At 44.8% G+C, this 13517-nt stretch overlaps 1 protein-coding gene across 1 annotated transcript in view; it reads right to left on the bottom strand.

The window, feature by feature from the left end:
• fhod3a (formin homology 2 domain containing 3a) overlaps positions 1–13517 on the bottom strand; it is a 60180-nt gene that overhangs the window by 12166 nt on the left and 34497 nt on the right. The window contains exons 6-17 of the mRNA XM_078290219.1: positions 12800–12894; positions 12227–12338; positions 11945–12039; positions 11410–11553; positions 10732–10967; positions 10187–10213; positions 8694–8813; positions 7870–8292; positions 5974–6033; positions 5104–5238; positions 4685–4735; positions 1487–1704 (exon numbers count right to left, since the gene is read on the bottom strand). Of these exons, the coding sequence (XP_078146345.1) occupies positions 1487–1704; positions 4685–4735; positions 5104–5238; positions 5974–6033; positions 7870–8292; positions 8694–8813; positions 10187–10213; positions 10732–10967; positions 11410–11553; positions 11945–12039; positions 12227–12338; positions 12800–12894 (1716 nt within the window). The remainder of the gene's footprint in view (positions 1–1486; positions 1705–4684; positions 4736–5103; positions 5239–5973; positions 6034–7869; positions 8293–8693; positions 8814–10186; positions 10214–10731; positions 10968–11409; positions 11554–11944; positions 12040–12226; positions 12339–12799; positions 12895–13517) is intronic.

Raw genomic sequence — 13517 nt, 5'->3', positions numbered from 1 at the left:
CGCAGAGATTCGCTTGCACACAAACTACAATAATTCACACAGAAACATACTGTATAAGCTGTATCCCTTATCTGCAGTGAAATACTGTTTGACACTGCTACATGGCTGGCTTCGACTTTAAAGGCACCTCTGTTGAGGTTGCACCCCTGTATCAACACACACTCAAACACACACACTAACAAAAACACACACCCATACACTAACGTAAACAATATGGCAGGGCCACAAAGGCGGGTTGTCGTGGCACCAGGATATGAACAGGAAATGAAGAATTAAGTTCCTGTTTACATCAAAACACACACACACACACACGTAACTCCCAGTACAGTCCATGCAGTGATGCAGGCGAGGTTAGAATAACACGTAGTTGTGAGGCCTCATACACTCGCCTGTTGGAGCTACAGTACCTCAGCTCATGGCGACACATTCGCTCAGCGGCAAAACAAGGCTGTGTTCTCACACAAGATGTTTTGGCATCACACTTTCAAAAAGCTCTTTCAAAAACCCATTTGACCCTTTCACCTATATCCTCTCTCTCTCTGTATTTTCTTCTCTCTAGACCCCCTGGCGGTGTCCCCCCCGCCCCCACACACACACACACACACACCCCACACCCCTCTGGTTCTCCTTCGCTATTTTCCACAGTCTCTCCCCTTTTCTTTTGCTCACACCTGCATGTTAGTTTTAAAACGGCAGGCAGGCTACAAACTGAAACAATTTAAGGTTAAGAATGATTGCTTCGGGGCGCGCTGTTGGGAATTGAACTGGCAACCTTCTGGTTTTAATTCTAACTCCCCTAAGCACTAACCAGCAGAATTCAAAGCACTGTATAAGCACTAGGGAAAGATGTGACCTTTCACACAGACGCCAACCCCAAGAAATGTGATACTGCATCAAACTCACATTAATACTTCTCACAATGATGCATTATAATAGGAATCATGCTGGCATTGTTCCATTACAATGGTTTGATGATATAACTTTACCCCCACCCCAGTCCCAATGTATCCCACCATCAGGTTTTTTTTGCCTCTGTCCTCTTCTTGTTTTGGTTTCTGTGTCTTACTTGTCTTGACTGTGAAGCACTCTGTAAACTTTGTTTTACGTACTGTACAAATACAGTTATCATTATCATCATTATTATTAGTAGTAGTAGTAGTAGCAGTGGAAATAACTGCAAAGGTATAGTAGAAATATTAATAGTAGTAGCAATAGAACTATCAGTAACAGTAGTAAAAGTAGTAGTAATATTAAAAGTACTACTAGTAGTATAGCTGTAAGTATTGTATTATAAAGCCTAGGTAATGACATGAATCTACAGTAAGCTATTTTAGGTAAAGGCTCATAAGGAATCACAACTTCAGGAAAGATGTCAAATTCTACAAGATTATCCTCATTCTTTACACCTAGTCATCTTATTAGTCAACACTGTAGCTGCTGGACACATGGCAGCCACTTCATCAAACCGTACTCTCACTAGTCCTACCGGTCTCGGAGGGTGTGTAGGGGGTGACGGGGGTCTCGGCCTCGAGGTCGGCGTCCGCTTCCTCCTGGGAAGCGAAGGAGGACGGGGTGCTGCTGCGCGACGACGAGGGCCAGGCCTCCGAGGGTTCAAAGGTCAGGTTGAGGTCGGGGCGAGTCCTCGACACCCGGACGCGATCCCTCTCGTACTCCTCCGCTGCCAGACGCTCCACGTTCTTATACCTGGGGGGAGAGAGAGAAAGAGAGAGAGAGAGAGAGAGAGAGAGAGAGAGCATGTTAAAAAGAAACAAATCAAGCAAAGCCAGTGTCGAGACAAAAATAGTCAGAGACAATGCGTCTTCTGTCTTGCCTTTCTCAGCGTTTCCACTCTCAATGATGAATCGCTCTTTGCCAAATTGCCGCAAAACCAGCACACTAGTTTCAGAGTGGTGGAACGCTCTTTGGCAACTTACGCGAACGCCTCACACACTAACAACCTTCCACGTGTCTCTGTCTAATAGTCTCACACCATTCCTCTGCACTGTCTTTTCCCTAGTAGCAGTCACACCTCTTCACCTCGGCACACTAGATAAGCACATCTCTCTCCTCCACCTCGCCCCATTAAGCCTCCGAAAAACACATTCAACGCATTCATCACTCGTTTCCTGCACTCGAGAAATGCACCATCCTCCTCTCCTCTCCAGCCAAACGCTGAGCTATCACCAGCAGTCCAAATATGCAACAAGAGGGAGTTAGAGAGAGAGAGAGAGAGAGAGAGAGAGAGACGGGGTTGGGGAGGAGGACAAAGAGGAAGGGAGAAAGACAGGAGAGAAGAATGGGAGAGACGGGGAGAAGTTAGCGTTTAGCTTGGCTGCCGAAAGGCCAAACATCAGAAGTGAATCAAAGTAAACCTGTTCAAGATGTGCCTCCGCTCTCCTCCTCCCTTGTCCTCTTCCTCTCTTCCTCCCTTTCTCCCTCTACCACACTTCACCGGTGAACCTGCCTGCCAGAACAGAGATCGAGGGCACCCACTCAACTCTCTCTCTCTTGCTCTCTCTCTCTCTCTCTCTCTCTCCCTCTAACCCCTCCTCTCTCTCATCATACCATGAATGTGTGGTGCTTCTGTTCAGAATTCATTAGCATCGGGCCACTTCAGAAGTCTGAGGAAACTGGATACTAATATAGGTGTGTGTATGTGTGTGTGCATGTGAAAGAGAGAGGAACAGAGAGAGAGAGAGAGAGAGAGAGAGAGGGAGAGAGGGGGAGTGAGCCCTGTGTATTGTGTAGTCGAACTCGGACCGAACCCTCCTGATATACTGTATGTCCTTACATACTTAAGAATAACACAAACCACCGGCCCCGCTCTCCCACCTGCACAATCTGAGAAGTGTTGAGTGATGTCTGCAAAAACACTTCTATATAACATACCAGTCTCCCACTGTAAACAATGTATGTCCCTAAATCACACTGTGATGAGCTGTTTATGTGTGTATTAGGGTGTACTAGACCAATATATATCGGTTTGCCAATATATATCGATTGGCCTGATATTGGCCTTTTATAAATAATCTGATATCAGTCAGTCAGTGTTATGCATTTCTGATGATGGATATGATGGAGTTTGTTTACGTATTTATTCTATCTGTATGCATGTATGTGTTTATTCTATAATTGATCAATATTAAGCCATTAACCTGAATTGTTTCTGATGTGACATTTTCAGATTTCCACACAAGTATGCATGAATATGATGATGATGATGATGATTATTATACAATTTTATCTGGTATTTTTCAAGTCTATTTGGTTGCCCGACAAAATATTATTTGTTTATATATTTCATTTATTTATTCTTTTAATTGTTATTATGGGTTTAATAGGGAGTTTTTGTGTTCTAAATGCTGTTTCAGAGGTTTTTCACCCTGCTTAGAATAAATCTGAAACACTGAATACTTGTAATTTTGGGGGGTTTTTTTGGAATGAAGATTTTTATTATTGGCACAAATGATCAGCGACAGGACAGCTTCACTATGAAAATATCAGCATCGGCCTTCAAAACTCCATTTCAACCCTAGTGTGTACAGCATTAACACTCGTTTCTGGATTCAGCTGTCCCTCACTCAGGCTCATACAAGCCATCATAATTCACATCAGTCCTCTTGTCCAGGTGGTGTGTTACAGCGCTGTATCTTGTCAGACAGCCCCGGCCCTCGGGGAGGTGAGCTCGGGCGAAAACTCATGTTTTCCTGATAACCGTGAAGCCCGAACACGCCGTAAATACATCAGTAGCCTCCTGTGGATACATCTCCCACGTGCTCCGTCTCCCCCTCTGACTTTCTGTCCGTCTCGCGCTCGCTCCCTCCCTCTGTTGTTGTCTCCAACTGCTCTCAGTTTCTCTATCTTTCTCTCTCTCTCTCTCTCTCTCTCTCTCTCTCTGGGTTGTTGCTTCAACCCTGCTGTAAAGCTTTGGCTTTAAATGGAGGGTGAAATAGGTCTGTGGCTGGAGGAGGAAGTGACATAGCTGGAGGTAAACACACAGCAGAGCACTTGGCACAGTAGATAGACTGTCAACAGAAGGAGAAGAAGAAGAGGGAGTAGGAGAGAAGAGAGACGACGCTTACCGAGGAGCTTCACCTTCTCAGATATTGAAATATTGCCATGATTAGCGCAGCGGATTTGGCTTTTATACAGCTGCCATCAATCCCTATTAATTTATGGCCGCGTCCTAAACCTGATCGTGACCTCACGCACCCTCCTGAGTGAATCTCTCGCTTCCCGTGAGTCCCATCTGCACACCGACGCAGATTTATTAGCCTCATGAAAATGCCTCCTGCGTGTGTGGACGGACGTACGCGCGTGTGTGAGCGAGCAGTGCGCGCGTGTGTCCGTGCACGTGCGTTCGGTGCGACTATAGCTTGACGAATCCTGGAGTCAGATTTTCTCACAGCGTGCGGCCAACACAATCAAGCCCCTGGCAGAGCGCGGCGGTTGAAATACAGCTTCTTAAGAGAGGAGAAACAGGCAGACGGAGCAGAGAAAATCGGTTCAGTATCTGCAGCCTCTGGCAGCAAAGGCCGCATTTTTAACCTTAAAACAATTACACTATTACCCAGCTTCCCAAACCACAGGCTAAAACATACACCCCCAGGGTCAACTGCGAAGTGTGTGTGTGTGTGTGTGTGTGTGTGTGTGTGTGTGTTGTTTTGATTGAGCGCACACGTACCTCTCCTCTCGCGCATGCCGGGCCTCTTCCATTTTGTCCACATAGTCGCGGCTGTGACACACACACAAACAGTGTGTTATGAGAGATGATAATTACAGCCGCTGTGGCCTAGACCTGCTAATGTGAACATGACACACATTTTGCACATCATGCATATAAGTTGTATATTCATTTATTTGCTTTCTTAATATTCCCATATTGTTTCTCATTTGTTTCTATTGCACATATCTTGATTTTTAAATAATTTTCACTTATTTCAGACTGCGTATACTTTCATTTTTTCATTGTAGGCTTCCATCTCCTACATATTTTCAGATTTTTCATACTTTCATTCATAGACTCCTAGTCATTGACATATTGGAATTGCTTATGTTTTATACCCAATACCAGAATTTTGCAGCTACAGCAAGGTGCCTCACCTATGCTTGTTCCTCTCCTCTCTCTCTATCCTCTGCAGCCTCTCCTCTCTCTCCACGCGGCGGCGCTCTCGCTCTGCCGCCAGAGACTCCTGGTGCTGTCTGTAGGAGGAGGACAGAAGACCTCCCAGAGCGGGCCTGGGGGGGGGGGGGGGGGGGGGGGGGGAGAGAGAGAGAAAGGTCAGTATGATATTCATAGTCAGTGTGTTTGCCACAGTCTTCAAGCATCAGATTTTGGTCTGTTAGTCAAGGTGAGACACTCTAAATCACTACAGTGTGGTAAAAATCATTTTCTACAGATCATATCTGTTCTTTATTGAGCAGTATCTAATTAGTTAAAGGAAAAATGTGTATTTCTGTGGAAATGTATCTTTAATGATACTTTAATGATGATTCCCGTAATCCTCTTCACATATGCAAATCATTTTAGGTGATGTCACACGATGTCAGAACACACCTCTGTTTTCATCTATAAGTTTGCTGCACCACATTACAATATATACAGCTAAATCTTTTCATGATCGTAAGACAACACTGGAATTTTAATAAATCACATTATTATATAAGCAGTGCTTCTATGTATGAATGGAATACGCTATAAGCTATGTTTGCTAACATTACTGTATTCCCCATAAAAGAAATGAAGGCAGCTGATCAGAGGCAGAGAGCTGAGATCACATTCAAATAAACTGATAATCAATAAGGTGTATGTGTCACCACCATGAATGCACATAATCCATAGGCTACTTGTTATACATGTGAGTATGTATGTGTGTGTGTGTGTGTTCATGCAAACACATATGAATCTGTAGGCTACTTGTATGTGAACGTGTACAGTGCAGTACACGTGTCCGACAGCCCGTGTCCGCTCACCTGGAGCTGCCGGGTGCAGTGGGGCTGCCGAGGGCCGAGTAGGACTTGACACCTCCATTCCTGAGAGAGAGAAGGGGGAGGGGGAAGGGGGGACAGTCAGTGACCTCTGCAGTCGCCCAGTATTACAGTCAGTGAGAAACCGGTGGCGAGAAACTAATGTGACACCTTGTTACGCAACAGGAATGCTGTTGGTGCAACACTAAGGAAATTCCTTGCGAGACCCCCCCAACCCCCCACCCCCCCCTCAGGTCTGCTGCCAATCTGAAAAAAGACGCTTTGCTCTGCAAAAAAAAAAATCCATTTTAACAAGTCATTTACTGTAGCCACGTAATGAGTCTTAAAATCTTGTTTTTCTTAAAACAAGTGAAAAAAAAATCTACCAATTGAGAGTGATACTTTCAGTGATACTTGTTTTTCGATGCAAATCAATGTGTTTAAAAATCTTTCTTGATTCAAGACATTATCTTGATAGTAACTGAGTATTCTTCCTTGTTTCAAGATACTGGAAAGAACAGATTGCAGTACTGAGAGCAAATAATTATTAGTAAAACCAATGCGTTTCAGCTTGTGGCCTTCGTCAGGGTTTGTAAAACAATACATCTAAAAGCCTATATACATAGCCTGTATATACATAAATACACCAAATTAAACCAATAGAATAAGAGACAATGGAAATAACAACCAATAGATTACTAACACATGTTATTTCCACTGTCTCTTATTCTATTGGTTGATTTCAGCATGCTTATGTATATACAGTATATAGGCTTTTAGATGTATTGTTTTACAAACCCTGACGAAGGCCACAAGCCGAAACACATTGGTTTTACTAATAAATATTTGTTTTTCTCAGTACTGCAAGTGTTGCTGTGATGTATTCTCAGTTATCTAAGTTGTGCCAGAATACTTTTTCATCTTTAGTTTCAAGATACTGTCACCTCTTTCAAGAAAAAGGTCAAACTGCAGTCAAAGAAAGTGAAACTCTTTCGCCCATGTTTTTTTTTTTTTCATTCTTACTCAGTGTTTCCTTTCCAAATCATATTACTGACATTTCTCTCAATGGTACCACAAGCAGAATAACACGTAAGTAAAACCTTACTTTGTTGCAAAGGTATGCGACTTCAAAGCAAAACCACACTGTACTCCTATTAATATCTGATCTATGCTCAATACTGTAAAAGTAAACATATCACAGATTTATTACTACTAGAATGTGTTGCAGTTATTAGGGAACAGGGCTGTAAATCTCACCATTAGATTATAGGATTATCATAGTATAGGTAAGGTGTAGGTCATACAAAAACACAGTCCCTATTAGAAATACAGGCTTCTAGCAGAGGATTATAGCACAATCCTCTCCAACAAGTGAACAATCAAACAAAACAATACATAATAAAGTGGACAGTGAATGGAGAAAGTAAAAGCTGAGGAAATGTAGAGTTTGAATAAAATGATCATGCTAAGAAGCGAGGAGAGACTCTACAGGTGAAGAATTAGAAAGCGTCTGTGAAAAGACTGCAGTGCTTGAGCGATACTTGAAAAGAAGGGGAAAAGCAGTGGCATTGGGAAAAACAAAGAGAGGTTTTCAAAGAAGTGCGAAAGCTCGTCGACGCAGCGACGGAACTAAAGAAAAAGAGAAGTGAGGGAGCACTATGTGAACAAGAGCCGTGACAGACTGAAAGTGAGAAGCGGTGCCGGGAAAGAAGTGAAAGGAACTGGTGAAAAGAAAAGGCGAGGTGACGGGAAACAAAAGCGGTGAGAGAGATTCAAGCTGGTGCCAGAGTAAGAAATTGGACAAAAAAAGGAAAAGGGCAGTGCGGAACAGAATGAAAGTTTCTTTGCCGCTTCCTGAACCGGCGGACTCGTGGGAGACGGAGTCCCGCTTGACCCTCTGACCTGGGCGACGTAGCCTTGGGCGTCTCCTCCTTGGGCTCCTCGTCCAGGTCGTAGGAGAAGAGGTGGAAGGGGGCGTGGGGCAGGTAGGGGAGGCGGTCGGGGGAGGGGCGGGAGGAGCCCCGCGACGGGGGGCTGACCTCCTTGGTGGCTGGGACGGTCACCGCGGACCTCTTCCTGGCCAGCAGGGCGGCCAGGAGGGAGGGCTGGGCCGGCGGGCTGAGGGGGGAGGAGAGGGGAAGGGAGGAAGGGGGGGTAGAGGACGAGGAGGAGGAGCGGATGGTGAGCGGCGCTGGAAGCGGCGGTGGCGGCGGCGGCGGCGGTGTTGATGTGGGCGGTTCAGTCCGATTCCTCTTCTCCTCCTCTTTCAGTTTCTCCACATTTCTGGAGGTGATGGTGATGGACTGGAGGGTGGCTCTGTGAACGCTGGACGCATGGTTTCTAGCCAGGCTGGGGACAGAGGGATGAATGGATGAGAGGAATAAATGGATGAAAAGAGAAGTGGGCCAATGAATGAGAAGTAGAGCCACGTATAGAAAAAGCGCTTTAGACTTGTGTGCATCAATATCAACAGCTATAGGAAAACATATAGTGGTGGAAAGAGTACTAGAATTTCCTACTCAAGTACTAGACTATTTTCCTTAAGTAGAAGTAAAAGTACTGATGTAAAAATCTACTTAAGTAAGAGTAAGTAGCTCATTTAAAATGTCCAAACATTTAAAAAGAAGATAGCAATGGCTTCTTATATGGAGTCCTTTCATATAGAAGACCATAGTTTTTTCATCTTATTTAATTTGGTTGAACTCTTCTGTTATGTCCTAGAATACCTGGGGGTGGTCTGACTAGACTCTCTATCAGCCCCCTCCTGCTCATCTGAATCAGACTCCGTCACTGGAGTCCCCTCTTCCTCCTCCTCCTCCTCCTCCTCTTCCTCACATTCCTCCTCTCTGTGGAGGCGGGGGGGAAGGAGGAGGGGTGGATGAATGGATTGGGTGGATGGGGGGAAAAGGGAGGAGGGAGGAATTGGGGGGAGAGATGATGCGATACGTAACAATGTCATGCAAACACATCAGCACACTATTTACAGTAAGAGAGAAAGAGGAAGAGATAAGTGGACAGATGGAGGGGTAGAGATAGATATGTGGAAATAATACTTAATATATCCAAGCACACAAACATTTACAAGACACTTACAAAGATAACAGACAAGGACATGACATCTATCACATTCAGATAAAGAGACAGAGGAAGAACACAGACAGACATAAGTAAGAAAAACAGACAGAAAGAACAGTAGAGGAAGGATGGATGTTTTTAATTACACACTCCATGCCTCCAGTTAGGTAGTTTTACATGCACATGGAGACAAAATATGATGACAGGGAAGGGGGAAAGGAATGCTGTGGGGGGAGAATATGACATGGCTGAACAACTGATCAGAGGTCAGCTCTCGCCCGCCACTGAGAAGCGGAGGAAGATGCGAGCCGTCGGCCCGGAGCTGACTCAGGATCGGCGGAATTGAAGTGTTTTGACTAGCGAAACCAGATGAGCCTTGTTGCAGTTGGGCTGGTGTGTGCTGCCAGGTGCTGTTCCATAAGACCAGAGCCATGTGTGTGTGACGGATGGGACAGCCAATAAAAGTGTGTGTGTGTGTGTGCATTCATTCCTGTGTGACAGTAAAAATACTCTAAATATGAAGCAGGATGCTGTCCCATCTGACATAAACAACTTTCACCCATCGTTTGACTGACTCCCACTCACACAATCATACACATTTTCCCAAGATGCACAGGTGTGCTAGCCAAACGTGAATATGTACACATACACACACTGAAACACACACTCACACACATATACACACCACAATGGCAAAGATGCTGACTCCCTGAGCAGTACCTTTAACAGGCCGAGGGCCAAACTCTGCTTCGTTCACACATTGCAGACTGAGAGGGGATGATGGAGGGATAGGAGGGAGGAGGAGGAGGTTCAGAAAGGGGGAGAGAGAGTGTGAATGGGGGAGGGGGTGAAAGAGAATAGATGGAAGAGAGGACAGGGGGAGGAAGGATTTACCTGAGGTGAACTGCTACAGCCAGCACTCCGAAATGAGTGTTAGTCCAATAATGTGCGCGCTTGCATTAGCAGCACATTAGTAGCACATTGTTTGATAAAGTCCTGCACCCGTGTTCCAAAAACCCACACCGAGTGTTGTATTTCAGGTGAGACACACTTGTAACTTGTTACAGCATGTAGGTGAGGAGCTGCAGTAGTGATAGGTCAAAGGTCAGCAGCTGACCTTTCTCTGTGTGACCTTTGAACTTACATGGACGGGAGGAAACCTGACAGTGCTCTGGAGCAGAGAGTGTTGGTACAAGACAGTCAGAGGCTTTCCCTTAGGCTCAGTGAACACATGAGCACTGCAAAAAGTATCCATCTTAACAAGTCATTTAGTCTATTATTGAGTCCCAAAATCTTAATTTTCTTAAAACAAGTGAAAAAAATCTGCCATTGGCTTTAATTTCACTTGTTTCCAATGCAAATCAATTTGTCATTTGTCAATTTGTCAATCAAGTGTCATTTTCTTGACAGTAGTGCAGTGATTTGCCTTATTCTGACTTCAACATACTGACACTTATTTCTCGAAAATTCCTGAAAGATGTGCAGTTATCTCACCTCAATGGCAGAATTTTTCTCTTGTTTTAAGAAAAATAAGATTTGAAGGTTGAATATGAGACTAAATGACTTGTTAAGATGGATGTTTTCTGCAGTGTGCATCTCAAAATATCCTTTGAAGAATGATGACTGAAGACAAATGTCCCTACGATTGATTGAAACTTTTTCCCTCGCTGACATTCCCCACCCTCTCACCTCTCGCTCACGTCCTCGGCTCTCTGTCCGTTGAAGGGCTGGAAGCCGGCTCTCTGCGGGGACGCGGGGCTGCAGGGGGAGGCGTGTCCGGAGCGGCCCAGGGAGGCTCTGCGGCTCCGCCTCCTCTCCAGGCCGCGCTTCTTGTCCCCGCCCCCCAGGCTGGCTCGTCGCCGGTCCCGCCGTCCCATCGGCGGGGGCTGGCTGTCGTCGTCGCCGTCCTCGTGCCGCAGGGTCGACTGAGGGAAAAGGTGGAGGGGGGTGAGGCGAGGCGAGGGTGGGGAGGAGTGTGTGTGGTATATGTTGTTTTTTTAGGGTTTGACCAAAATGGAGGTTTTTGGAGGCCGATGCTATTATATTTGGAGCGAAGCTGGCGATAAATTTGACCATTTTCATGCCAAAAAAGGAGATTCAGTGTTTCCACCCCAGAATTTTATTCTTTGCAGGATGAAGAGCTTTCCATAGACAACCAGTGTAGCATAGATCAATTATACAATACATATGTAATTAGTCAAATTGCATCATATCCATCATATTGCACACTGACTGGCCAATATCTGATCTTTAATAAAAGGCCAATATCAGACCAATATATAATTTTGCTGATATCATTCTGGTGTGCATGTGACTGAATGTGTGTGTATGTGTATGTGTATGTGTGTGAGTGTGTGCGTCTCAGACCTCGTAGATGTTGAGCTGCTCCACCAGGTCCAGATCGGTGCCCCTCCGCCCCAGGTGTCTTTGGGACACCGTCTCCATGCCCTGCTCCTCCAGACCGTCCACCATGTCATAGAACGAATCCTGGTCGGGCAGCGCCGCCAGCGTCTGCAAAGAGGAGGGAGAGAGAGATAGTGAAGAGTGTCATCACAAGGTGTCACACTGTTCACGTTTAACCAGCACAGACCCACACAAGCCAGTGCAGATACTGTATATAGATTAGAGTGCAGATTAGCTCCCTCCATGTGCCTCAAACTGATAATGCTGAATTTCAATATCTTTAAATTACTTACAAGAAAACATAATTTAACAATTAAATGAGTAAATAAAATGTTCAAAGAAAATAAAATTTCATTGCAGGTCTGTTTTTATGTATCTGTGATCAGGGAGGAACCTCCATCATATCAGAGGTGGACAACACGGATAAGCCGTTATCCGAATATTAAAAAGTCAATATTGACCTGATGTATCGTCTAACCCTAGACTCTATGTGTTGTACCTTGTTGATGAGGGTCATGGCATACACTAGCAGCTCCGTGTCCACTCCATCCTTCTCATCCAAGATCTCCATGGCATTGGACCATGGCTTGCAACCTGGAAATCAGTCCATCAAACATCAATGGATCAGTCCACCGATCATTACATCAATTACTTACCTCTTAACTCTCCGTCTATGTATCTATCCACCCAAACACCCATCTCTCTATATCAATCTATCTGCCAGTAAACCAGTCAATCCAGTACACATACAGTAGCTATGAATGAGAAGTGATTGCTGCACCTCTCTTGGTGTCCACAGCGGTGATGGCTTGTATGAGCAGCGGGGCGTTGGACTCGGAGTACTCCACAAACACCAGCAACAGCTTCAGAGCTGTTTTCACCACCAGACGGAACTGGGGGAACACAAACATTACACAGAGACAAGGAATGATGCTTCAGGGGCTGGCAGGACCAAGACGCTCAGTGCAAGATTGAGCGGTGAAAGAAAAAAGCCAGATTAACAGTCTAGTGGGAACAGAAAGCAGGCGCGTGTACCTTTAAAACAGAATACCACAATAACAACAAAACACACCGCCCTCAGGTCAGGACGCAGAATTCAATCCATAGCAGATGTGTGTGTGTTTGTGTCTGTGTAAAGAACTGAGAATAATGCTTGCCAAACTATGGATGGGTACCTCAGGCCCAGTGACAGCCAGCTTGCATTGTGTGTGTGTCTGTGTGAGTGTATCTGTACGGTGCATTGCACTGCCTTCATATCCAAACAGATTAAATGTCATCCACTCGAGAGGAGCCTGGCTTTCACAAAGCATGTCAGGTTTTGCAGTTGGGCTGTAAAGAGCAGATCTATTTTTACCTTTGACCCAATGAGAGTGTACAGCCACTGGATTGTCTCGACGTGGCCAATGACACCGTTCATCCCATCCACATACAGCATGATCTGCCCCAGAGCTGAGAGTGGGGGAGAGAGACAAAGAGAGAGAGAGAGAGAGTGTGAAAGAAAGAAAGAAACCACAGGAAGAAGGTTCAGCGATTAAATGACTCAACCACACCAAACTGCTGCTGTATAGAAAGTTATCTAGCATTAGTGACAGGGCAAAACAAAAACATGAGACCTTCCTTTCTCACACTTTGACTCTTTGTGATAAAAGTCAAAATATAGCAGGAATTTGCACCTCCACTCCCTCTTTGGTTTATAACCAAGCTTCAGGATGTCGATATTAAGCCCAGTATTTTTGATACTGCATTCATAATTGCACTCAAAATTATTAATACAACCCTGATAATGAAGCAATGCTAATGCTACACTTTATTCAGCTTTATTTATATATTGCCTGAGTCCCAGAGCACTTTACCATCAATAAAATAATATTAGGGAAAGTCATTAAATAGAGAAAAGAATGTAAAAGAAGAGAATAAAGTGAAATTCATAAAACGTGGTGTATTGACTGTCTTTCTGTTGAAGTTGCCGTACTAGCAGCATATCACAGATTGCACTGGACCGGTGGTGAAAGTGAAAATGAAAATGAGGTCTCATACCACATTTAAGATTGAGGGACAAGCGAAAAGCAGCT

Source organism: Centroberyx gerrardi, chromosome 19 (assembly GCF_048128805.1).
Source record: "Centroberyx gerrardi isolate f3 chromosome 19, fCenGer3.hap1.cur.20231027, whole genome shotgun sequence".
In the NCBI taxonomy this organism is placed as follows: Eukaryota; Metazoa; Chordata; class Actinopteri; order Beryciformes; family Berycidae; genus Centroberyx; species Centroberyx gerrardi.
The sequence above is the reverse complement of the archived record's forward strand: the minus strand, read 5'-3'. Positions and strand labels throughout refer to the sequence as shown.